A 26,246-nucleotide genomic window follows, 5' to 3' on the forward strand; every position below is an offset into this window, starting at 1 on the left:
ACCTTTTTAGAATTTAAATATGAGCAAAAGAGGCGGAGGGAGGGACTGATCCTTTCCCACCAATTAGGGGTCTCCTGCTGCCTCTCCGCTACTGAAAATCATTTCCTTACTCCTCGGCGGGCTGACCCACGTGAGTGAGATGGGGTGGGGAGTGGGGTGAGCAGCCTCGGGCAGCAAAATTAGCGCCCCCGCGGGAGGGAGAGCGCGGCGGGACTCGGGGCTGCGGCCGCGTCGGGAGCGACCGATTTAGCTGTTCCGGGTCCCGGGTGACCCAGCGGGCCCGGTCGCGCGCGGGCTCCGCCTCCAGCCCTCCCGGCACCGCCTCGGCTCCTCCTCCTCCTCCTGCAGCGCTTCGCGGGCGCCGGCCGTGACAGCAGCGATCAGGCTGTGGCTGTCCCAGCCCGAGCCATGCACACTGCGCGCCCGGGTACGCGCCCGGCGCAGGCGCTGGCGCTGCTGCTACTTTTGGCGGGGACTGGGGTGCCTGCCGCCGCCGCGCCCCCCGCCCCGCCGCTCTTCAACGTGAGCCTGGACGCGGCGCCGGAGCTGCGCTGGCTGCCGGTGCTGCAGCACTTCGACCTGGACTTCGTGCGCGCCGCGATGGCGCACATCCTCGGGTGAGCGCGGCGCCGGGCCGGGTCTGCCGGGACGGGCTGCCTGGTCCGGGTTCGGGAAAGCCCACAGGCGCGTGTTTGAACCGAGACTCAGCCCCTTCCCTCCCTCTGCGACGGCCTTGCCGTCCACCCCTCCCCCGCACCCCGGCCTCTGGAATGTGAAGGGGTTGGCGAGGACCAGAACTGGTATTTGCTGCTGCTCTAGGCGGCGTCGACGTTGGGGATGATCCGGCGCGGCTGGTTCGGCTCTCAGGTTCGGTGTCACCATTGGCACGCCCGTCCTCGAGACATTCCAGGTCGGGGTGGTGCTGGAGATATTGCCCCGGCCACTCAGCTACAGAGCCGGGGGACGCAGCCCACGCCCTCCTGGCGGGCCCTCCAAGCCCGCCCCTTTGGGGACCACGCTCGCTCGTCCCCTCTCCAGTGGAAGTTTCCTTTTTCTCTCCAGGAGGCTGCGGATCGGATGATGCGTAACCCGAACTGTCAGCTCTCTGGGGAAGGGAGGCAACAGCATCACTCCTGAGAATGAGAGCCTTAGGTCCCCCCACTCCCCCCCCCCCCACACACACACTCGCACCCCTCCAACCTCTGAGCTCAAACACCCTCGTGGCTTTTCTTTTCTAGGGATAAGGTCCCCAAGTGGGTCCACGCAGTGATGCGAACGGCGGTGCGGGAGCTGGAAGGCTCCCTGCCCCAGCCCTACGCCGATGAGATCCGCGGCATGTGCGAGGTCCTGGGCTTCAGCCTGGCAGACTGCATCCTCATTAACATGGCCTACGAGGCCACCGCGTGAGTGCCCCGGCTTGCCAGCGACTCTGGCCACGCGAGTGGGAGGAGACCTGTTTCCAGGGTGATAAAAACGGGGTGGTGCCTGGGCTGCCCAGAAACCCCCAGCACTTCGTCTTGGCCTCTCTGGTTAAATCTGAGCGCAGGTCATGCCTGAGATTCCCGAAGGCAAGCGGCTTCTCTGAACTCAACACTGGACTTTCCCTCTACCTGATGCCCCCTTTCTCCCACCACCAGTCTAGGTAGCATCCCACTTCTGAAACTCTGCTCAACGTGTACTTTCCAAGAAGTTTTGGGGACTAACCTCACTCTCACCTGGACCCTCTAGTTAACCCAGTGACCCTCGGGCCGCCCTAGCACTGATTTGTCCTTGCAGTCCTTCCTCCCCCATGTCTGTCATAGCTAGCGATCCGGATTCCTCTCCCAGTCTGTTCCCTCCAGGGCTGGGGCCACAGGCCAGCCAATAGTTGGGGTGCTGAGTGGGTATGATAAAATGCGGGGCACAGACCTGGAAGCAATATGGAGTGCCTGGTTGATCCCAGGCAAAGTGCAGGGAAGCCTAAAGTCTCCATTGGCTCAGTAACAGGTCCTGGAATTAAGAGGTTTCTGCCTTCAGGATTAAATTGTTTTGCTACCAGACCAGCCTCATCTAGTAGCATCTTGCAGATACTTAGACACTTGGCGGACCAGTAGTTTTATTGCTAGCTTTACCCCGTGGCCAGATAAGTTTCTATTGAACGAGTACAAAAATCGTTTTACATAAATGTTAAAGGCACACTTTAAAATTAAATACCCATTGCATTTTGAAGTTGTTTATTACGTGTCCTTACAAGCTAATATCTTTTTAAAGTATGATACTTTGTAAAACACTGTGTAATATGAAGCAAGAATTCTCGTGATTCATCTGCAATGTGATAATGGCTTCTGGCTACCAAAAGATGATGAAAAAAGTTATTGGGATAATGAAACTTTACTGCCCGCCCCCCTCCTCCCCTGGCATCTTTCAAGAAGAACTAGGCAGAGCAGGTTAACATGCATTGTGACTGTGTTTCTCCTCAGGAAAATGTTTTAAGACACAAACTTGTTCAAGTGCTTTTCAATTGAACTAAGTTAATTTTGCCATTCCTTATCTCCTATCCCCATTGTTTCCCTGTTCTGGCATGTGGCTTTCTCACTGAGAAAAAAAAAATCAATTTTCATATTCACTTTCACCTTCTTTCATTGGAATAACTGATTGAAACAAAAGTTCCAGGAAGAATATTCTAACTTTGGGATGTGATGTTAAGGTGTAGATTGAATTGCCTAACAACACAAAACACAGGCAGACTCCACTAACTTTAACAAAGGAAATATTGTATTCTCATTTCTGATGTAAGTTTAAGGCTTTTCAGATCAGGATAAGACTAGCTACCCCATGTTGAGCCCGCTGGGTGCCAGGCACTGAAAATGGTATCACCTGCTGTGATGTGGAAACCAGGCCGCTGCTGCTAAAAGCACGTGTGCCTCCATTGCGCTGCAGTGCCTTTCCCAAAGCAGACCCTGGCCCCCAAGCCCCGTGCTTATGGGCTACCTCATTTGGGCATGACATGGAAGTGGTGTTGTCTTGCTAATTTTGAAAAATCAAACTTTGCTTTAGCCACTTGCAGTGTTTTATCAGCCCCCTCCTTGACATGAACTCTTTAAAGTTAAGATCGGAAACCTTGGGAAAACCTAAAACCTTACCAAGCTTCCTTCTTTAAACAAACATAAAAATTAAGTAACATTTCTTTTCTCCTAACTATAAAAGCAATATGTAATCATTCTAGAAAATTAATAAATGCAGAGAAGTGAAAAGCAATGAATGATATCCTGTTACTCAGAAATGACCATCAGTTCTTCAAGGTGTTTCCTCTCAGTTTTGTGTGGATAAACGTATCTTCTTCCCCATTCCCCAGAATTGGACATGCTGTATGTAAATATGTTTTTCACATAACATTTCATATCCTCAAAGAATTTACATACCTTACCACACCCCCCTTTCTTCTTCCTCAAACTACTTCTCTCTGGCTCCTTCTCTATTAGCTCTGTGCAAAGGGTTCTAAAGGGGACAGGAAAAGTGTAAGCCCCTGCAGAGTTGACCATTTTTCCAAGGAGATGAAATGAAACATTTGTGGAACAGAACAGTTTAGTGCCAATCTACTTGCTCTGATAAGTTCATGGAATAGGGAGGTGACCTTGAGCAAGCTTTGAACAATGTGTTAAATAGGCTGCACACTGCCACGCAGAGGAATAAGCAAAGTTCCGTTCTAGCGGAGCCCACAAGGGGTCAATTTCAGATTTAGATTTAGGATGAATTCTCTTTCCATATGTTTTCAATGCTGTGTGTGCTGAGGGCAAAGATCTAGTAACACGGAACGCTGATGAGCTGTGTCCAGCGTATTTTCACCTTGAATTGTGAATCCATAGTTTTGTTCAAGGATTCTATAGCATATGTGTCCATTGTAATGAATAATAATTGCGTTTTACTTTAAGGATTTATCTCAAAAATGAAAACCTCATTTTCCTTTTTCTTATTTTTCTCATTCGTTCCTGTTGAACTTTCCCCCTTTTCTCAGATTCTGCACCAGTATTGTGGCTCAAGACTCCAGAGGCCACATTTACCATGGCCGGAATCTGGATTATCCATTTGGGGATTTCTTACGCAAAATGACTATGGATGTACAATTCTTAAAGAACGGGCAGGTATAGTCCATACAGCATAAGATTCAGAAATCTGAGACTTGATAACCCAAATTAGCAATCATGGCCTGCTACTTAAATGTGTTATCAGTTTAAGATATAAAAAACATCAAACTCCTGGAAAAACAAAACCAGAAGAGAGGTTTACATCAATTACTCTTATAGAAAGAAGAGTCATCTATTATTATTAGCATAAAGAGGTCAATCCATATTCCTTGGGGAAATCACTATGAGGGTATGGTCTGTCGTCTACTTATGACGCCTCTCCAGCTCTTTCCTCTGCTTTCCCATGTTCAGGGGAGAGGGGGAGGGACTGTGTAGTGTAATGGCTAGAAACACCCAGCTTTGGGGTCTGACAGTCCTGACTTTGAATCCTGCTTTTGTCGCTTATTTCCTTTATGAACCTGGGAAATCACTTAAACCCATTTTGTAGGCTATGCTCAGAGAGGTTGATAATTACTTTATGGTGATAGTTATTTTCATCATAGTAAGGGCTAGTAACACTGAAAAGAAAACCACTGCTGAGCTGTATTCTGTGGTGTTACTTACTTAAAAGTATAGTCTAATAGGTACTATTGTCACATTTCTGTGTAAACTTTTAGGGAGATGGCATTCATCAATATTCATTGATTATACATAGCAGGCTATTATTATGAAACAGAACAGAGCATGCCAAAGCCAGATTTTGGCTTTGGGGGACATTGTTTAAGGACAAGGACTATATTTTGTTTGTTCTTTGCATTTAGAGATTGAGTCACAAATATGAAAAACTCATTTACTCACTCATTTGGTCATCTGCTTTTACAAACAAAATCTCTTTTTAAAAGTTTGAACAGCACAGGGTTTCCCACATATTGCCACTTCTAGGACGAAGCTTCTTAACCTTCTTTGTGCGGGAACTCCTTTGGTGAAGCCTGCTGATCCCTTCTTAGAATTATGTTAATAATACATAAACTAAGAGGCATGGGATTGCAAAGACAACCATTAAGTTGAAATACAGCCATTTCATTATTTTATTTATTCTTTTTTAAAAAATTTATTTTTTATTGATTTCCGAGAGGAAGGAAGAGGGAAAGAAAGATAGAAACATCAATGATGAGAGAGAATCATTGATAAGCTGCCTCCTGCACACCCCCCCCCCTAGAGTTCCAGCCTGCAAACTGGGCATGTGCTCTGACCAGGAATTGAACCATGACCTCCTGGTTCATAGGTCAATACTCAACCACTGAGCCACACAAGCCGGACAATTTTATTTATTCTTAACATATTAAATAGTAAAATTTGGCAGTGGCTTTAATAACTACCATAATTTTCAGGGTAGTGATAAGTGTGAATGATATTTCAAGATATGTGTGCATAGCATAGCAAGATAGGTATGATTCCATTATGTATGTGAAAATACCTGCAATTTCTGCTGGTGGCAGAATCACAGGCACTGCTATGATGACATGGTTTATTGCATGTATTCATTACAGAAGAAATTAAATTTCAGTTAGAAGTTAGTGAAAATAAAGATGTACTTTTTTCCCCCATCCAAGGTCATAGGTCCACTGAATTCTATCCAAAGTTAAATCTTTTTACAAGGCTATTTCAGAGTTTTTTATTCTATTATGTTGGAACCTTAGAAGAATAAAAAAATCCATGAAATTGTGGGGCAAAATAAGGTGATTTCAAAGTCTATTTGGTTGGAATGGTAAAATGGTACCTTATCTCTTGATTTCAGGTTGCATTCACAGGAACCACTTTCATTGGCTATGTAGGATTGTGGACTGGTCAGAGTCCTTACAAGTTTACAATTTCTGGCGACGAACGAGGTAATTAAAATGAACGCCCAAGCATTTTAAGCCACATCCTTGTTCATTTTTATCCAATACTTCACTCACTCACCCAACAGAACATGTAGAATAACTATTACACTCGAGGGCAGGGACTTGCATTCTGGTGAGGTTAGACGGGCAGTGGGCACGTCAGCAAGGAAGATGACTGCAGGAAGCTAAAAGTTCAAGGAAGTAAAACAGGATGATGTGATGGAGAATGAAGGAGGGGCAGGACAGTTACTGTAGCTAGAGGGTCAGGGAAGGCCTGACTCACGGGATTCTGCCAGGCTCCATGCATCCTGATGGAGTCAGTAGTGTGGTTACAGAAGGGAGTAAGGAGGGAGGGAGGGAGTGGAGAGGAGGGCTGAGGCCATGGTGTGGGTCATGAGGAGGAGTTTGGAATTTAAGCGCAATGGAAGCCCTTAAGGATTTTAGGCCAGGGAGTAAACAGATATTATTTACATTTTAGCTATCACTTTGGCAGCTCTGAAGAGACTGAATTGTGTTGGATTAAGATGGAAGCAGAGACTGTTAGGGAAGCTATTGTGATCTGGAGGCTGTATGATGGCCTTCCACAGGCAACATCTGTAAAGCACTTTACAGTTTACTGTGCACTTTCTCATAAGTTTTCTCATTAGAGCCTTACAACAGTCCTTCTACATAGGCAGGACTGATGTTATTAACCCATTCACTATGCAGAGGAGGAAACTGAGGCTCAGAGGAAATGAGAGCTAGCCGGTGGGGGAGGTAGTTCTCAAACTGATTTCACGGGTCCTGGCCCAAAGCTCTGTTTTTTATACAGCTGCTGGCATTCCCCAAATCTCAGGGACATCATTCAGTTCCATAATATGTGGGAAACCCAGAGATAACCTCTGGTCTCTGTCCTCAGGAACTTACAGTTGAGTGAAGGAGACATACACAAGGAATCTCTTAAAGTTTAGTGTTGGTCATTGATGAACCCCATTGACTTCCTGTTATTGTTTCCTCTGATTAGGTTTATTCTTTTTTTTAATAATCCTCACCCAAGGATATGTTGAGAGAGAGAGACAGAGAGAGAGAGAGAGAGAGAGAGAGAGAGAGAGAGAGAGAGGGAGGGAGAGAGGAGGAAACATCCATCAGTTGCCTCCCACACGAGCACTGACCAGGGATCAAACACGCAACCTGGGTATGTCCCCTGTCTGGGAATTGAACCCTCAACCTTTTGGTGTATGGGATGATGCTCCAACCAACTGAGCCACACTGGCCAGGGCTATAGTAGTCAGTTCTTTATCCTAATGTGTTTCTTCAACATTTTCTCAACTGTCAGCTATGTGTGAGCCTGTTTCTCAAATGGTACTCCAACCACAGCATGACATTTATTCAGATTTTATACAGAATGTCTGTAAACATATGTATATTTATTAAAAAGTGGGCTTTGTTCCCATCATTTTGCAACTCAGATTGTTTAACACACTGATTAGTAGAACCTAAGGTATGAGCAGTTTACAAGTAATGCGGTTATTCTGTAACATACACATTTAATTAAATCCTGTCAAACTGCTTTTTAAAAACTCTTAAAAACCTTATTTGAATGAAAACTATCTTTTAATCTGCTAAGCTTGAGTTGAAATGCCTGAACAATAAGGTACCATCTCTTGGTTAATGGAGATAAGATCTTCAGTTATGCTTCTGGGCATTATGGAGAGTGCCAGCAGTGCCTCTAGCCACCGTGGGAAGCGGTAAGGATCTGAGGACTAACTAATGGCATAGAGATGAGAAGCCTTAACTAACCACCTGGTGGTTAAGATCTCAGACTCCAGAGCCAGCCTGCCTTGGTTTATATCTTAGTGCTGTCACTTGCTAGCTGGGTGACCAGGACCAAGGTGCTTCACCTGTCTGTCTGTACTTCAGTGTCCTCATCTGGAAGGCAGGGATGATAGTCACTGTTGTGAGGATGAAATGAGTTCCTGTACGTGAAGTGCGCAGAGCAGCGCCTGGCACACAGTAAGGGCCGGAGGAGCATTTGTTGGTATTGCCACATCCCCAAGCCTGACCTCTGAAACCCAGATTGGAGTACCCATCCACCGTCTCAGCATCTCCACCTTGACGTTTACCAAGTATCTCAAACTTCACGTGCTTAAGCAGCTCTCTTGACTTTTTCTTTCCTTCTTTTCTTGCCCTCACTCTGCCTCCACCCAAATCTGTTCCTCTCTTGGTTTTGTGTGTCTTAGGAAATGGCACTGCTAATCAACTGATGAACCAGGAGATTCTTTGAGCCCTGACTCCCCGAGTCTAGCCAGCTCTGCCACCAAAACGAGACTGTCCTTGTCCATTCTGTCTGCCTTCGGTGCTAGGCTACCTGCATCACACCGGTACTGCTGCCGTCCCTGTTCATCCGGTCTCTCTGCTTCTCACCCTTCTGTAGTTCCTTTTTAACCAGCAGCTGGCACAATCAGGTTGTTCCTCTGTTTAAAACCTACAGGGATGTCCCATTTCACTTATAACAAATCCAAAGTCCTGACTCTGACCTTAGAACTCTACACGATCAGCTCCTGTACCTCATTTCACACCTGTCTCCCTCTCCCTCGCTCCACCTGCGCCTCACCAGCATTCTTTATTTTCCTGACATTTGCCAAGCTTGTTCCTGTCTTAGGTCCCTCAGCCCATCATAACTCAAATGTCTGCACTCAGAGAGGCTGTCCTTATGTTCTTCTTGAAAGGAATCTTCCCTTGTCACTCATGATTGTATTATCCTGTCTTATCTTCTTTATTACAGTTATCCAGGTCTTGTTTATTTAATGGTATGGCCAACTGAGCACCAGGTGTCACGAGGCTTTGCTAGAAATAAATGCCAAAAATTTATTCAAGGGTTTTAGGGTTTGCATACCATAGACACAACGAGACAATACCCAGAGTGTTTTGAAGAAGAAAGAAAAGCAAAGAGTTTTTATAGTAAAAAGTACATTCTTCAGAAGGATGAGTCCTGCATTCTTAGTCTCTGGCAATCATAGCAGATGGTGATCTTCCAGATGCCAGGGGTCTGGATCATGGATGCCAGGCTGTTCGTGACATGTGACTATTCTTTCCTAAGATCTTCACGGGGTTATCTGTAGGATACAGCTGCAGCTATCTATCTACCTCCCCAGACATTAATACACTACTGAAAAGCTCAAAAGTTCAAGTCCCCTGGCTAATTGAAGCAGGAATAGAATTGTTTCCTCATGCCTCAGCCTACTGGATTTTAGTAATTGCGCAGCTTGACTCTGTTTTAGTTCTTCACTCTTTCCTCAGTATACTAGTTTCTTCTGTTCACTGTTCAGGTCCAAGGGTCTGGACCAAGTCAGGATGTGCCAGTGTTTCGTGAAAAGGCTGTAGGAGCAGGGTGGCCCCCAAATGTCCAAGGAGCTGAGAGGCCAGAGAAAAAAGCGGACAAGTCCAGCTTGTCAGTGTAAAGAGTTTTAACGGGGAACTTACAGAAACAGTCCTGGACAGCAACAGGAAAACAGTGGATTACCCCATAGACCACCTGTTTTATCCCCCTAAGGAAAGGACCTGTATTTCCAAGAGGCTTGTGGGGGTGATCAGGGAAAAAAGGGACCAGATACCTGGTGCTCTGGTGCTAGGGAGAGTTAAGGAACAGGTAACATTGAGGACACCTTGCCCCCAAGGAAGGGCTAAATGGTGGAAGAAGGTTAATGGTATAACCTGGAGCCTCCCAACCGCATTCCAGAGTCCACCCAGGGAACGGGGGAGGGGTCAAGAATTCCGGAGGATCAGTTTGTGTGTTTAATTGTTGTTGTTAGAATGACTCAGCAAAATAAAATTTGTTTATTATTGGACAACATTGTTTCACACATACATCAAACAGGCAAAAAACAAACAAACAAAAAAACACCAAAAAACCCAGCCACTTCACAGACAAAAAAAAAAGGAAAAAAGAAAACCTTTTTATCTCTGGCCTTTTCACCATCTCCTACAAACCAACTACTTATAGTACAGCTAAATACATACACTAAAACTTAACTGGAATGCTCAGAAAAAGATTGGTTTTTTGTTGTTGTTGTTTTTGCTTTTTTCAAAAAAATATGTTTATAGATTTCAGAGAGGGAGAGATAGTAACATCAGTGATGAGAGAGAATCATTAATCGGCTGCCTCCTGCACACCCCCTACTTGGAATTGTGCCCACAACCCGGGCATGTGCCCTGACAGGGATTGAATTGTGACCTGGTTAATAAGTTGATGCTCAACCACTGATCCCACTGATCCATGCCGGCTGGGCAGTTTTTGCTTTTTTTCACAAGGTTTTTTTTCCTCCTTTGAGATTATGATGAACCTGGGAATACAAGTAAAGTCAGAAGTAGGACAGAGAATGCTCCAAAGACTGGTTTGGTCATCCCAAGATCATTAAAAATGGCTGACCCCCAAAATATATACAGAAATATAAAATGTAAATAACAAACACAAATACATTTTCCTTTCTAAAGTACTTTTAAGAAAAAAAATGCAGGACCTTGGAAATTTGGTTCTCTTTTCCTCCCCTGCTGCAAATTCACATTGTGGTTTTGGCTGGGCGGTGGAGAGGGCGTGTCATCTGCAGGTGGCACTGCCCCCCGGGGGTCGGTGGGCAGGTGGGCAGGTGGGCAGGAGCCTTTATGCAAAGTGACCACCTTAGATTCTGAGACGGAAAGTGGAGGGAGAATAGGTCACAGAGGCCTTTAAAAAAAAAAAAGTTTAACTTTTCCTTTTTTGCTGTGTAGTCATCCTCATCGGTCTTTTGCTTCTTAGAGGGTTAGTTTTAAATGGAGTTAGCTTTTCAGGGAGTCAGCTCTATCTGAACAGCCACATAACAGATGTTCAATTCTTGTTTCTTGAGTGAAAAGTATTCTTTGAAAATAAATCCCCTGTAGAAAATTTTCAAGATGTTAAAAAGTAATTTTGGGAAATGATTGTAAAATTGTTTTGTTTTGTTTTTTTAAAGTGAGCCCCAATCCAACTTAAAGTCATGAAAGTTATATACTCTTTACAGTCTTCCTAATACTTACTGAGCCACTTCTGATAGTTCCATAATTTTATTTTGCCTGAGGTAATTCATAGAGTGATTTCCTTTAAGATAATTATCATTGCTTCCCAGCACCGGAAATTCTGTGTATAGATGTGATACACACATACACACACACACACACGTTTACACAGAACACAGAATCTTTGGTGCCTGAAAACAATGCTTTTAGCTTCATCTTTGAAAACTGGATGCTAATAAAATCACTCTTCATCTACCAACCTCCCCCGCTCTCCCTGCACCAGCTTGGACTATAGGAAGGAAACAAGACTTAAGGAATTTTAAAAAGTGGCAGCAAGCCGTAACCGGTTTGGCTCAGTGGATAGAGCATCAGCCTGTGGACTCAAGGGTCCCAGGTTCGATTCTGATCAAGGGCATGTACCTTGGTTGTGGGCACATCCCCAGTAGGGGGTGTGCAGGAGGCAGCTGATTAATGTTTCTCTATCATCGATGTTTCTAACTCTCTATCCCTCTCCCTTCCTCTCTGTAAAAAATCAATAATATATATATATATTTAAAAGTGGCAGCAATTGTGTATACACTTACTGTTCCTTTACCTCGGCAGATAAAGGCTGGTGGTGGGAGAATGCGATCGCTGCCTTTTTTCAGAGACACTCTCCGATCAGCTGGCTTATCCGCACTGTGAGTATATTGACTGTGGAGCCCACCTCACCCTGACTTCATCCTCTGTGATGCTCTGTGTCATTTAACAATGTTGTTCTTAACATAAGAAGCTCCTGCAAAGAATAAGCATCTAAAGGTTTGCAAAGTGCATATCAACCTTTTGATAATAAGTTATACTGGTAAGGACAGATTTTAATCAGTAGTATAATATTGCAATGGGAGAAAGTATCCATCGTGACTTGCACTCAACTTTGATTTGTACAGAGGTACCTGGGTGTTTTAAAGGGAGAGTGGGTAATGGAGGAGGTGAGGGGGAACACGGGAGGGTCAGAGAACTGACAGATTACAAAAAGCCGAAAAGAGGGGTTGTTTGTGTAAAACCTGAGTTTGCTAACTGTTAGGCTCCTTCCCTCCAGCAGACTGGAAGACAAGGGCCCTATCTTCAGGTGTTGGCTGAAACAGACAGTAAATTATTTTGTCAATGTCCAGGGAGGTCATTGGCTGGTCTAATAATCAAATTGACATGAGACAGATTAGCAGAAGAGAAAAAAATTTAATAACGTCTATACCTCCTGTATAACACCCAAGAAAACTGTAACTCTTACCAAAATGGTGGAAGCCATCACCTTAAATACATTCACTGAAGACAAAAGGAGATGTTGAGGGTGCGGAGTCAGTTATGGGAAATAACCAGGAAAAAGTATAGCAAGAGTATGATTTTCTTTGTTTGTTTTTATTGATTTCAGAGAAAGAAAGATAGAGGGAGAGAGGGGTAGAAACATCAGTGATGAGAGAATATCATCACTGATGATTTTCTGCACACCCCCTACTGGGGATAAAGCTCACAACCCAGGCACGTACCCTGACCGGGAATTAAACTATGACCTCCTGGTTCATAGATCAATGCTCAACCCCTGAACCACATCAGCTGGGCAAGAGTAAGATTTTTAACAGATTAGTAGTTTTAAAATAGTTGTGGCGATATAAAGTACAGCATAACAATATAGTCAATAATCCTATTTAATAAAAGGGTAATATGCAAATCAACCGAACGGCAGAACGACCGGTCGCTATGATGCTCACTGACCACCAGGGGGTAGATGCATAATGCAGGAGCTGCCCCCTGGTGGTCAGTGCACTCCCACAGGGGGAGCACTGCTCAGCCAGAAGCCCTGAGCCAGGCTCACAGCTGGTAAGTGCAGCGGCGGTGGTGGGAGCCTCTCCCGCCTCCACAGCAGCACTAAGGATGTCCAACTGCTGGCTTAGGCCTGCTTCCTAAGCCATCAGTTGGACATCCCCCGAGGGCTCCTGGACTACAAGAGGACGCAGGCTGGGCTGAGGGACCCCCTGACAAGTGCATGAATTTCGTGCACCGAGCTTCTAGTATTGTAATAGCTATGTATGTTGCCAGGTGGGTACTGGAAATATCAGGGAACACTTTGTAAAGTATATGATTGTCTAACCAGTATGCTATATGCCTGAAACCAATCCTATATAATAAAAGGGTAATATGCAAATAGACCAAATGGCAGAACAACCGGACAACCAATCAAAGCATAATATGCTAATGATATGCTAAGGCCGCTCAACTGCTTGCTATGACATGCACTGACCACCAGGGAGCAGACAGTCAACCAGTCGACCAGTCACTATGATGTGCACTGACCACCAGGGGGCAGATGCTCCGACCGGTAGCTGCTGGGTTCCAGCCAGTTGGGACTGAGATGAGCTGGACACGCCCTGGAGCCCTCCCACGGTGGGGTCCCTCAGCCTGGCCTGCACGCTCTTGCAATCTGGGACCCCTTTGGAGATGTTAGAGAGCTGCTTTCAGCCTGATCCTGCAGGCCACTCACCTTGGGAGGGCGCCAGATACAGGGTTCATGGCTGGCAAGCACTGCTGTGACACCTCGAGCCTCTCCCAATCAAGACTGATTGGGTGTGAGCCCACAGCAGGCACATTAGGGCCGGGATAAGTGGGAGTGGCAGGTAGGAGCTGCGGGTTGGACTGCGGGTTTTGGCCCGATCCCTGCAGGTCACCCAGAGGGACACCACCCGTGCATAAATTCATGCACCGGGCCTCTAGTATAAAATAATATTGAATGTAAACTGTAATTGAAAAAAATTTATTGAAAAGTAAGATTTCTATGCAGATTTGAGTCTAAGCCTTCTCCAATGATAATAGTTTCTAGAGATTCAGATACCCTCATCCTGGTACAGTGAGGGAGACACCCTCACAAATGGAGATTTCTCTGATGAATGGAAATGTCTTTCATAAAGGGTAACTTCTACCTGGTTTTCAGAGCTTCTGCCATGTCTGCTGTTTCTTAAAGATAACCAGCTTAAAATAATCCTTATGCCACTGAGACATATCTGGGGAGGTGAATTCTGCTCCCGTACAACAGCCTTGCGTTTTCTCAGGCAGTCACTGTAAGGGGAGGGAGGGGCGTCATTGTAAGGATGTGGCCTTGAGCTGTTGGAAACTGTTAGTGTTTGTTCCAGTCTTTGTAGGCCGAAGTTAAGGCCTGATCAAGAGGAGGGCTCAGAAGAGGTTGGCCAGAGTTTGGTCAAGGAGAGAATCTTGGTCTTAGGCTCTGCTTTTCCAAAATAGCTGACTGAAATAAGAGATAATATTATGCTTTTCTACAGATATAGACGGGCCTCCCCTTTAGAAATTTCAGTGGCAAATATTCGAATTAGCAAAACAAATACATTAGAAGGTAGCTCTACACAAAACAAAAGGAGCATCTGCGTTGCAGGACCTACCAGACAGCAGGATTTCAGGCTGCATGTAAGTTGTCCTTCGACCATAGAAGGCTAGTGTGGCTCAGTGGTAGAGCTTCAGCCCATGCACCAAAGGGTCCAGGGTTTGGTTCTTGGTTAAGGGCATGGACCTAGGTTGCAGGTTCATCCAGACCCAGTTGGGGGTGCATGTGGGAGGCAACCAATTCATGTGTCTCTCACATCCATGTTTCTCTCTCCCCCTTCCCTCCCTTCCACTCTATCTAAAAAATCAATGGGAAAAATACCCTCTGGTGAGGATTAAAAAACATTTTAATGTAATTTACATAAAGTGAAATGCATAGATATTAAGAGTTTAGTTCAATGTGTTTTGACAGTTGTACACACTCATATAGCCACGCCTGTAACCACAAACAAAATAAGACACAGAACATTTTTAAGTTCCTGGAAATTTCCCTAGAGTCCTTTCTAATCAGTTCCCAACCTCCTCTGACACCCAGTTTCCCCCCAGGAAACCACTGTTTGACTTCTATCACTACAGAGAACTTTTGCCTGTTCTAGAATTCATATAAATGAAATCATAGTATATGGACTGTTTCTTTCACTCAGCATAATGTTTTGCAGATTTATTCATCTTATTTGTGTTACTAGCTCATCCCTTTTATTATTGAAGAATATTAAATTCTATGAATATACCACAATTTATCCATTTTCTTGTTGATAGGCATTGATTGGGTTGTTTCCAGTTTGGGGCTATTATGAATAACCTGCCATAGAAATTCATGTACAAGTCTTTTTGTAAACGTCTGTATCCATTTAAGTTGGGTCAGTGCTTAAGGATGGAATTGTGGATTATAGGTAGATGCATAATTAATTGAGGTATATAAATAAGTGCCATACAATTCATCTATTTAAAGCAAGCAACTCACTGGTTTTTTATATACTCGCAGAGTTGTACAACTGTCACTACAATCAATTTTAGAACATTTTCATTCCCCTTAAAAGAAACCCTGTACTCATTCGCAGTCACTGTCTGTTTCCTCCATTTTCTGAGATAAACGTAAGGTACATGTCCTCACCCACAATTTACCTCTGAGTGAAATAAGTCAGCACTGCCTCCAGTATTTCTTACTGATGTTCTTTTGCTTTTTTCTCATACAATTCTATTAGAGGAATGCATGCTTTAATAGTAGTTGGGGAATGGCTTAGGCAACAAATAAAAAAAATTAAAATGTTTCATCACTCCTGTTGCCTCACTTTATAATTTTGCTGAGTTCAGAACACATTAACTCAAGTCTGAATACCTCTCCCATCACAGCAATATGTATAAGGCAGGGAAATGTCCACATGTCCCTGCCCTGGGATGGTGGGTTATGGTGCTGAATGTGGTGCCTTTGCAGACACGGATATTTTGAGTTGTTCTTTGGTTTGACCCTGTCCTCACCCTGCCCTTGACACTGTGCCTCAGCGGTGTTCAGGGTGGGTGAGCAGAATATGTACTGCTTTCGCACAGTGGGAGAAGGTTGATTGTGAAGGTGTGGGTGGCACGGGCAGGCTATCCACTGCAGGACATTCCTGTGCGATCAGCTTGAGGAGGGTCATACTTGGAAGCTGAAGATCAGGAAAGTGATTCCCTAACAGTCCATGCCACAGACCATGGAAAGTCTTCATGAAGTCTCAGGGGTCACTGAACACCAGCTCAGCTCACTACTCTCATGTAGCAGCTCTGAGCCTTTGCCAAACCCTTCCATGGAGCTAGAACTCTCTTCCCCATTTCCATCCCAGCCCCGCAGCTACCACTCTCACCAGTCTAACTTCTGAGTCTCTTTGGCTCAGCTCACGTGATACCTTCCTGAGATGCCTCCTCGATGCTCTGGGTGAGGATGGGTTCCTTGCTCTGACTTCCATAGCATCTTTTCCTTGTTGATACTCATTACATTGCATCACCATTTTCTGTTGATTTTCCTGTCATCTTTAGAAATTTGGGGAGAACAAGGCTGGGTTGGTCGTTTTCACTGCTGTCTCCATACCAGCATGGTGTCTAGCACATAGTAGGTACTCAGAAAATACCTGTTGAGCCCAGCCGGTGTGGTGCAGTGGTTGGGCGTTGACCCATGAACCAAGAGGTTACCAGTTCGATTCCTGGTCAGGGTACATGCCCGGGTTGCGGGTTCAATCCCCAGTGTGGGGCGTGCAGGAGGCAGCCAATAGATGATTCATAACTGATATTTCTATCCCTTTCTCCCTCTCACTTCCTCTCTGAAATCAATTCAAGTATATTTTAAAAATACCTGTTGAAAGAGCAAATGAATGAGGAAACATGGGGAGCAGTCTGCCTAGAAAACATGCAACCCATGTTTTCTGAGCTGGGCCTAGAATTTGTCAGCAGTTCTTCCTTTTTTGAGAAAAATCCTGTGCAGTTGGCTCCCTGCTGAGGTTTCTTCCATTTCAAGAGTCCTGATGACAAGAGGATGAAGTCAGAGCAGCTCAAGGTTGTGATCATGGGTTCATATATCAGGAGGATGTGCTTTGGACCACTTGGCCATCGGTTGGTATGACTGATGATGCTGATACAGGTTTGTCTCTGTTCAGACCCTGAGCGAATCAGAAAACTTTGAAGCAGCTGTTGACAAACTGGCCAAGACTCCGCTTATTGCTGATGTGTACTACATTGTTGGTGGCATGTCCCCCCGGGAAGGAGTGGTCATCACGAGGAACAGAAGTGGCCCGGCAGACATTTGGCCTCTAGATCCTTTAAATGGAGCGTAAGTAGAATTAAAGGCTTTGGTCATTTTGCATTAATAATTTATATTTAATTGATGAAACTGGAGGTATTTTTCATTTTCATATATTTCTTCTTTACTCAATGTCTCCAATGACCTTGATAAGATAAGATGATGTGCTGTGTTGTAGGTGGTTCCGAGTGGAGACAAATTATGACCACTGGAAGCCAGCGCCTGAGAGGGATGACCGAAGGTGGGCCTCTCTCTGCTTCCCAGTATATGCTTGTGGTCAGGAGAACGCACCCCTCCTTTTACAGGAACTGAAGAGAACTACAGGTGCTATCCCCTCCCAGAAAATATACCTGGGCCCCCTTGCCAATGCCAGGTGGCGGTGAGATAGAGTGTGGTGGGGAACATGGGGGAGAGCCTTTTAGCAGTCGGTTGGGTATTGGGAGAGTAAGGTTGGCTCTGGCTGGTGGTGGGGGGAGAAGATTATTTCAGTTCTCTTGAGTCTCTGTTCAGCCATCTGTAAAAGGAAAAGGTAGAGCAAGATTCGTGGTTTCTATGTAAGACTTTTTTTTTTTGGAAGGAAAATATTTTTTATACTGAGATAAATAACTAAACCAGTTGGGGGCGTTTATTGTCCCTGCTAATTTTGTAACTTCTGTGGTTATAAGTCAGTGCATCCCCAAAGAGCAGATATTCCCCCGTGGCTTTCTTGCCCCTGGGGGTTTGGTGGCAACTGTTCAGTCTGCAGCCATACGTTTTCCCCAGCCCAGCTTCCCTGAGCCCGACTGTTGGATTCATTCCACCGAGGGGGTCTGGGACTAGGGAGGAAACATGCTTGGGGGACAAATCTGTTTCCAGGAAAGGAAGATAAGGAGGCTGGGCCTCCCATTGAGTCTCCCAAAATGAGAACTGGTGGGATTCAGGGTTTCCTGAAGTGCCAAGTGACCTTTGACCATTGTCCTTACAGAACACCTGCCATCAAAGCCCTTAATGCCACAGGCCAGGCAAATCTCAGCCTGGAGGCCCTCTTCCAGGTAACTTTATGGGATGCCCAGTTTTCGCTCAGGATGTTTGGTGTCTTTGTTAATAGTGATTTAAGAAAATTTTCTCCTCTAAAGTCAAGCAAATGTGGTAGAAGCAAATGCTAGAATAAAAGTTTTAGCTGGTTGAAAACATTTTTTTAAAAGTCAGATGACATTTTCTGAATTTGCTTCTGTAGGTTAAAGTATCTGTCTTCACCTACATTTTTCTGCATGTTAGAAAAAGGTACAGATGTAATATATGGTCATTGTTTCAGAGGAGAAAGGATGCAGAAGTCTGTAACTGTCACTCTGAGACAGGCGGAAGTGTTAAGGGGTTTTATTCTTCCTACATGTATTTCTTCTCCACTCTGATAGTTTTTATAATATGATTTTCTCCTGTGCAGGTTTTGTCGGTGTTTCCGGTGTATAACAAGTAAGTGGCATCTGTTCACATCTGTTCTCACGTCCCCCCAGAAGGTGGAGTCACGTGCTCTTTGGCTCAGCAGGGATCTGAGGGCTCCTGTGGAGCAGGCTTTCTAGGTTCTGTGGAAACAGCAGTGAGCAAAACAAAGTCTGCTCTCACGGGACTAGCATTCTGGCCCAGGAGAGGTAGATAAACAAGTGTATCATAAGTCAGGTGGTAAGTCCACCAAGAAAAACAAAGGTAAAGAAAAACAGAGTCGTTTTCATCCTAAATCTGTGTGGTAGCCGGGGCCTGCCTTCACTGGTTGGGAGCCCCTTCATTTCACTGTTAGATCTAAACTTGAGACAGCTTTGGCCTCCCTTTGTCTTCCTGGGGAGGTGCTGCTTCCCTGTGCTCATTCCGCAGATAACTCAGTATCTAAGTTCCCATGCCCTGGACAGTCCACAGCCTGGGATTTTACCCACATGGTTTTCTGAAGTGAACCGCTGGGCTGTCACCACCACTGCCACAGGAAGCTCTTAGTTAATTTGAGAGGCAGCCACCTCCAACTTGCAGGAGGACCTGAACTTCACCATCGCAGCAAGGCTGGACAGCTCAGCCTGCCGGTTACTGTCCCCCGCTGGGTGTTAGGCCAGCTCATGAGGAGTGCTGACACCTTCTTTTGCTTCTGTGGTAGGACTTAACTGACTAAAACAAAGAGGAAGCATCTGCAAGTCGATACAGAGTTTTAGCTTCTGCTCAATAAATTCCAGAGCCCAGCATTGCCTACTGACTCATCATTCTCACTTCTGCTTTCTCCAAGACAGGAATATCAAAGTAGTATTCTTCAAGAAATAGCTAATGCAGATAAAACCTGTAAAGTGGTTTTTAGTTTCAAATACCCAATGGATTTTTTTTTTCCTTGAAACAATCCTCTTTTTTACAAGCACAAAATAGGAGTTTTCCTGATGGCCTCTAGAGTAACTCGTATATGGTGCTTTAAGGTTTGCTATGTGTAATGACATTTTCAAAACTGGTGTTACTCTTTTTACTTTGTACAGTAGTAGGAATATATATCTCAAAATACCTGTTTGAAGTTATTTTTTAAATGGCCTGATGAAAAGATGAATGCTAAACAGTTTATTGCAGAAACAATATTCTAACAACCAAATACAGAAAAACCAAATTACCTACTCAGTCAGTATTTTACTACTCTACCCAACTGAGCTACTTGGTTAACAAGTGGTACCCAGTGGTATGCTAGTAAACGAGCTATTTAGTGGAGAGCAAAAAACAAACAAAGGACCCCCCTGATTTGTAGTATTTATTAGCTCCGATGGTATAAGTACTCCTACCTGGCCTGTTTCAAGCATACAATTGATTCATAAATGTCCTGTGTATTTAACGGCTGGCTCTCACCAGCCTGTAGGAACCAATTCCAAATGCAACACTGGCTGCACCCCTTCTGGAAGGGCACAATTTTGCCCTTTTAATATTCATTCGAAAGATAGGGGTTAAAAGCCTGTTTTTGTGTTCTTATAGTTTTGAAAATGATTATATAAATTATGAATATATATTTCTAAGTTAGTATTATAATAAAATACTTAAGTTTACTTTAATAAAGCATTTCCATGCTGTGAGTAACCCTTATAATTTTAAATAGCTGCATAGCAGTAGAATGTAGTATAATTGAGTTAAGCATTTTCCAGTTGTTAGTTTTTCCTCTATTAAAGCTCTAAAACACGTTTGTGCAATTCTCTCTCCACCCTCCCCTAGCACCCCCTACTTTTGAATATTTGCCTTGCCTGGATTTTCAGATATGGGGTTACTAAGTTAAAGGCTGTGAATGTTGAAATGACTCTGAAATGTTTTGTCAAAATAGAATGTTAGAAATTATAAACAGTTTACGGAGTAGCATTTTTCTCTATTGTATGATTGAAAGCCCAAGAGGAAATGCACTTAAAGAATAATCACCACTAAACTTTAGACAATAAATCATTAAAAAAAAAAAAAAAAAAGAATAATCACCACTGAGCCAGAATTAATACAGATCCCTGCCTCTCGGGCCCTTTACTGGAGAAGGTTAATAGAAATAAGTCTGAACAGAAGTTAGCTGTATGCTGCCCCCTTGTGCTGTGCTATAAAATTACACTCACCTGCTGTAGAACATGCTCTGCTGTGGCTAAAAGCAGAGAAAAAAAATTTTTAAATTTTATTTTATTGTTTAAAGTATTACAAATAGTAGTACGTATGTTTCCCTTTTTTCCCCATTGACCTTCCTCTGGCTTCCTCTACCCCCTAGCACATGCCCTCACCCCACCCCCCGTGATGGAGAATAGAATTATCACTAAGGTAAATAAGCAGCCAAGGTCCTTATTCAGGAAACATGCCCTTAGTGCTTTCTTTAGGTGGGTGTCTGATTCAGCTGTAGGGCCCAGGGCCACTAACTCTGCCTATTCCTGAGCAACCCAGCTCCAGGTGCTTTGAACATGCATCCCAGTTAGTGTCCAGCACAAGTGGTAGGTGAAGGGGGTGAAGGGAAGAGGCCCTTGTATGTGCACTGTGTGTGCACCTGGGCTCATGTTCAGATCTCCTGCCATGCAGAATGATGCAGAATGTTGAGTAAATGACATCATACTTTCATCTTTGTATTTGAGCAAGTGGGCCTCCTATCTCGATTCCTGAGCTCTGGCCATCCTCAACCCTGTCTTGATGTAAGATTCCCCTGGGCCAGGTGCATTTGCCCACCCAGTCTGGCTCAAGTACTCAGGAATCCTTAGCTCATTTCTGTGGGTGGTGGTGGTCTCCTGATGGTGGTGTGCAGCCATTGTGGGCATCCTGTGGCCAAGGGATGTTTGCTGGGGGTCATGCATGAAGCCTAGATGCAGAGGCTGAGGTGTCCACATACATGTCCCCCCACTCCCCAGCGGGGTCGGGCAGAGCAAGGGGTGAGGGTCAAGGCTGGACCTTCCTCAGTGCCCAGCATGCAACTCTGAGGAGTCTGAGAATTTTAACATTTGAACGTGGCCTTTCACAGTGTCATCAAAATAGGAGGAATGATCACCTTGAGTGTGTGGTCACTTGAATTATAAATTTTAAATATTCTGACATATGTGGGCCTCTGTTGGTAATCTTGTCCTAGGTCCCAAGTGTTAGGGAAGGGCTTAGTATTTTTTCTCTTCTTTGGAATACTAGGGAAAATGATGCGTATATAAACATTTCGCTCATTATTTTCAGCTTCACGGTTTATACTACAGTAATGAGCGCTGCCAACCCAGACAAGTACATGACGAGGGTCAGAAACCTGGGTTAAAAGGAAGTAAGCAGAAGAGTGAACTCACCTGCTATGAAAGGTTTGTTAAAGTTTATTGGGGGAGGAAGAGGTGTGTGTGCTGGTATTTCTCACAGAAGATGGTAACATACTTAATATTTATACATATATGATATTATTGGACAGGCATCTGGCATGTGATTATCATTTGTGTCAGATGAATGTCACTATTAGGTATTTATTTTGAATTGTTTGTCTGAGAGCGAATCTCCTGGTGCCTGGTAGCCTTTGCTCCCTTATTAAAACCTACGCTCAGGGCAAAGTGTTATCTCTTCATTTATATGGAGAGGAAAATTGCTGGTAGGACTTACGTGTCCCCAGAGTAATAGTGAGGTAAGCCCATCACCTTTGCAGCATAGGACAGGCCCTGAGGTCACAGGATGCTTACAGAATTCATTTTAGACATCAGTGAGCTCATGGATGAGAGGAAGGACCTGAGGAAGGAGTGGGAACCCTTTTTGCTGTCCCTGAGACCTTCTGGGCAGCCATGTACTGATAGGACACCTTTCCCTACTGCAAGGATCTTCTGGAGTTTGTGAACCTGGCCTTGGTTTTGGTCATTCACTTATCATGGGAACGTTAAAAGTCAGATAGAAACAGACTCATAGATAGAAAGCAGGCAGACCGCTGGGGAGTGGGGGGAGGTGGTTAATGTAGGAGGCGGGTTGAGGGATTGAGCAAAAAGAAAACTCATGGACATGGACAACAGTGTGGTAATTGCACAGGGGAGGGGGAGGGCAAAGAGGGATAAATGGTGATGGGAAAAATTAAATTTTTTAAAAAGTCAGATTTTGAATTAAGTGTATTTCTTTCTCTTTTTTTCTTTCTTTGCAGGTGATTTTGAAATTCTTGAAGAGCTGCACTTTAAAAAATAAAACAAAGTGAAAGGACTGTATTATTTTACTAGAGGCCCGGTGCACAGATTCGTGCACCAATGGGGTCCCTCGGCCTGGCCTGTGCCCTCTTGCAATCCGGGACCTCTCAGGGAATGTCGGACTGCCAGTTTCAACCCGATTCCCCACAGGCCAGGCCAAGGGACCCCACAATGGGCCTCTAGTATGCATATAAGATCTTTGGTTAATCTCTTCCTGCCCTCTCCCCTCCCTGCTTCCCTGTGAGATTCATCAGTCTGTTCCATGTTTCCATGCCTGTGCATTGAGCGTCTGCTCCCTGGTGGTCAGTGCGCGTCATAGCTACCGGTTGGATGGCAATACAGGCTCCTGCCTCATTAAACTCTTCTACTGTATGAAGTGGGGGCGGGGAGGGAGGGCAGGAGGATCACTTTGGAGCTTGTTTTGGTAAAATGGGTAGCAGGCTCCTTGCATTCCCTTCCCGTCACTGTTTGCCTTGCCCCTCCCCAAGCTCCTCTATCTTGGCTTGAATGACTAACTCAAAGATAATTGGTCTCAGAGGTCAAACCGTATCCCAGCTTCTCACTATAACATAGCTATGTTGTCATACCTCAGCTTACAAAGAAATAAGTTCTTTGTTCATTATGAAGTGTTTGTGGAAGAGTCTGAGAAAGAAAAATTCTTCTCAAAGAAATGGAGTGCTCTCGTTTGAATAGAGCCTGTTTGGTTTGTTAGTCTAACCTTTGATTACGTATTTCCATGTGATGGGATTCTCATTTTGTATAATGTTTCTAACCTCATGTACCTCCTTTTTCTAAATAGCCACTTTCTTACTGCTTTTTGAAAGCAATATACAGCCAAATAATTTCTGATGGTCACTTATCATTAGTTAATAAAATGCTGGAAAAGATGTTGGCGAGAAAAATAAAAATTTCCCAGATATTTAGTGCTGTGTTCTTCTTACCTTCTGAACAGCTGTCCTGAGGAAGCAGCTCTTGTAGATGTTAGTGTCAGGATTCAAAGAAGCGCACAGCCGCTTTGTAGAATTGGATTTTCCCCACATGTATATGAAAGAAACTTCTTTGGGATGAAGTCAGAAAAGGCTAAAAATCTGAGCTAAGGAGTTGATGGGTCTTCTTGTTCAGGGCACCAGCCGAAGGAAGGGAAATGGCATGTCTGGAAGGAAACGCTGGCCAGGCACAGGTCACCCTGCCCCATCACGCTGCACATCTCTCTAGTTGCCCGGAATATACATATTTCTTCTTGGACAGTGTTGGATCAACACTGTTAAGTTTCCATTATCCAATGTCCCTTTTAAAATCAAATATTAAGAGTAGTTTACTCTTGCCAGACACATCACACTGGGATTAAGACCAGAAATTTCTACTTATTGGTCACATTTCATTCTTTTCTTGAATATATGTATACTGAGTTTTGGGTGGAAATTTGGGAACTACTCTAAGTTTAACCGGGGGAAATGAAGCCCTCGAGAGCTTTGAAGCAGGACAGTCATTGAAGCAATCTGAACCTCTGGCTGCTTTTAAGACCTTTGTCCTTTGTGCCATGTGGTTTCACTACAGTGTTCCTGGATGTAGATTGTGTTAGTCTGCTTGGGATTTGTTGTGCTCGCCAAATTAAAATTTTATTTCTTTTATTCAATTTTGGAAAATGCGTGGTTATCATCTAAGAATTATTCTCCTACCTTCTCCTGCCTCCTCTTGAACTCTGAGTAGGTATGTGAGGGGCTATGTCTTAGCCTTTCTGGAATTTTTTGGGGGGAGGGGAAAGTGAGAGGAGTGGATTTCTCTCTCAATGATGTATTTCAGGCATTTAAAGATTTCCCCCTTTAAATCAGAAATATTTCTTCAATGGGTTTATTGAGTTTTTAATATCAAGGATAGTATTTTCTAATGGACTATTTGGTACTTTTTTAAACCTGCCAGGATCCTTTTTTTTTTTATAGCATCTTATGCCTTGTTTTGATATCTTTTGATAAGCTTCTTACCCCATACTTATTTATATCCTGCTTCTAAATTCCATCTTCAAGTCCTCAGGTATCCAATTTCGTTGTTTGTTTTTGCTGGCTCATCATTTTACCCTAGTTATGGCTGGGAGAAATCATCCCAGACCTACGACCGATAAGACTTGGCCTTCCTGAAGTGATGCTGTAATGCAACCCATTTCATGGAATGCAGGCTCTTGTCATTTTTAGTTTCAGGCTTCCAAATTAACCATATAAGATTATTTGGTCACTATTCCTAATTCTTTTAAAGTTGTAATAGCTCATAGCAGATAACAAAATTTTTGAAACAATGGGACATAAGTTCTCAGATTTTTAATTTGATTGTAAACAATTAAATAGAATTCATTTATCCAGTCAGTATTTATAGAATTTCCACTATATGCCAAGCATTGATCTGGACACTGGGAGTCAGATGGGCAAGACAATTAATTATCCTGTCCTCACAGTGCTTAGATTCATTATTATAGGAACAGAGGCACAAACAAACAAACGTGTAGATAGTGATTAGTGTTATGAAGAGAATAAAGCAGTATGTTAGGGTGGAGGCTATTGGGCTACTGGGTGACAGCATTGTCCCCCATCCCTATCCCATTCCCACTTCATCTTGCCTCTGCTTTATTTCACTCTGCAGGGTGAACTTTCTCCACCTCTCTGTCCCATACCTGGTGAAGACGGTTACTCCACAGCTCCCCAGTTCACATCTTCCTGGCTTAAGAAGCTGAAAAAGAAAACAAACACAAATTCATGGAGGGAGAATTTGGCCCATGTTGGGTGTGACCCCTAGTCCAATCAACTCTAGGCAAGACAGAAACATTTAGAAAAGGAAAAATAAAAGTTTACTTACAAAGAGTACAAGAGAACAGACTTCCCAAATTAAAACTAAAACAAAAAACACACAGAAGTACTTTTAAAATAGAACCTCAAGTTACCAAGATTATGACAGTTACTAAGGTCTGCTATGGTGGGAAGACAGTAACTTTCCCACAGGACTGTCTGTTTCCCAAAGGCCCTGGTGCGCCTGTGGATGTCAGCATAGCAAAACTCGGAGATAAAGTTGTTTTGGTTAGCGCGTCCAGGTTTGCAGGAAATATTTGGCTTTATTATTTCAGAGATTAGAACCAGTTAGGGTGGCGTCAATCTCTTGTTTATCTCAGGGTGCAAAGTGCTCTGTCCTACTGAAAGCAGGGCCAAGTGCCAGCTTTTTTCCTGTAATTCACAAGCTACAAAAATAGCAGCCAGGGCCCATTCACACCTGAAGGAGGCATTGAAGAAGGTCACTCTGAACTGCACACACTTTTAAAAGTGTTTACTGCCTAGTAATCTGAATAATCCTAATTACATAGCCATAGAAGTCTACACTGCAGATTCCTAAGTCTTCACACTTGACTGGTACCTTATATAAAGCACCTTCGTGCCTATTTATATAGTCAGTCCTCAAAGCTCTGTGAGAAAAGAATACTAGTGGAACTTACTAAGCACTTCTTATGTGTGCCATCCGGTTACCGGTCATTTCCCCAGAGCCAGGCACTGTTCTAACACATTTACCT

The 26,246-nt window shown here is 44.1% G+C and overlaps 1 protein-coding gene and 1 long non-coding RNA gene across 2 annotated transcripts; one reads left to right on the forward strand and one right to left on the reverse strand.

Moving 5' to 3' along the window:
* The first annotated feature begins 136 nt into the window (after positions 1–136).
* Positions 137–23,678, forward strand: NAAA (N-acylethanolamine acid amidase). The gene is made up of 11 exons (XM_080644716.1): positions 137–617; positions 1,239–1,403; positions 3,995–4,121; positions 5,842–5,932; positions 11,540–11,616; positions 16,930–17,102; positions 17,251–17,313; positions 18,037–18,103; positions 18,496–18,524; positions 21,732–21,847; positions 22,660–23,678. Exons 1-10 carry the CDS (start codon positions 409–411, stop codon positions 21,805–21,807), a joined length of 1,077 nt encoding a protein of 358 aa, XP_080500842.1. The 5' UTR covers positions 137–408; the 3' UTR covers positions 21,808–21,847; positions 22,660–23,678.
* LOC308235690 lies at positions 17,133–25,743 on the reverse strand. Its single transcript, XR_013959206.1, has 5 exons — positions 25,544–25,743; positions 25,362–25,417; positions 23,641–23,987; positions 20,651–20,676; positions 17,133–17,586 (listed from the first exon to the last, which is right to left on the reverse strand). It is a non-coding gene; the product is annotated as an uncharacterized lncRNA (long non-coding RNA).
* Positions 25,744–26,246: the final 503 nt, after the last annotated feature.

The sequence above is a fragment of the Plecotus auritus genome (assembly GCF_963455305.1).
Source record: "Plecotus auritus genome assembly, chromosome: 1".
In the NCBI taxonomy this organism is placed as follows: Eukaryota; Metazoa; Chordata; class Mammalia; order Chiroptera; family Vespertilionidae; genus Plecotus; species Plecotus auritus.

Excerpts from the sequence above, each read along its gene's own strand:
- NAAA (XM_080644716.1), top strand. The coding sequence starts at position 409 with ATGCACACTGCGCGCCCGGGTACGCGCCCGGCGCAGGCGCTGGCGCTG. Across the intron at positions 618-1,238 it reads GCGATGGCGCACATCCTCGG|GGATAAGGTCCCCAAGTGGG; the intron begins GTGAGCGCGGCG and ends TTTCTTTTCTAG. Across the intron at positions 17,103-17,250 it reads CTAGATCCTTTAAATGGAGC|GTGGTTCCGAGTGGAGACAA; the intron begins GTAAGTAGAATT and ends GCTGTGTTGTAG.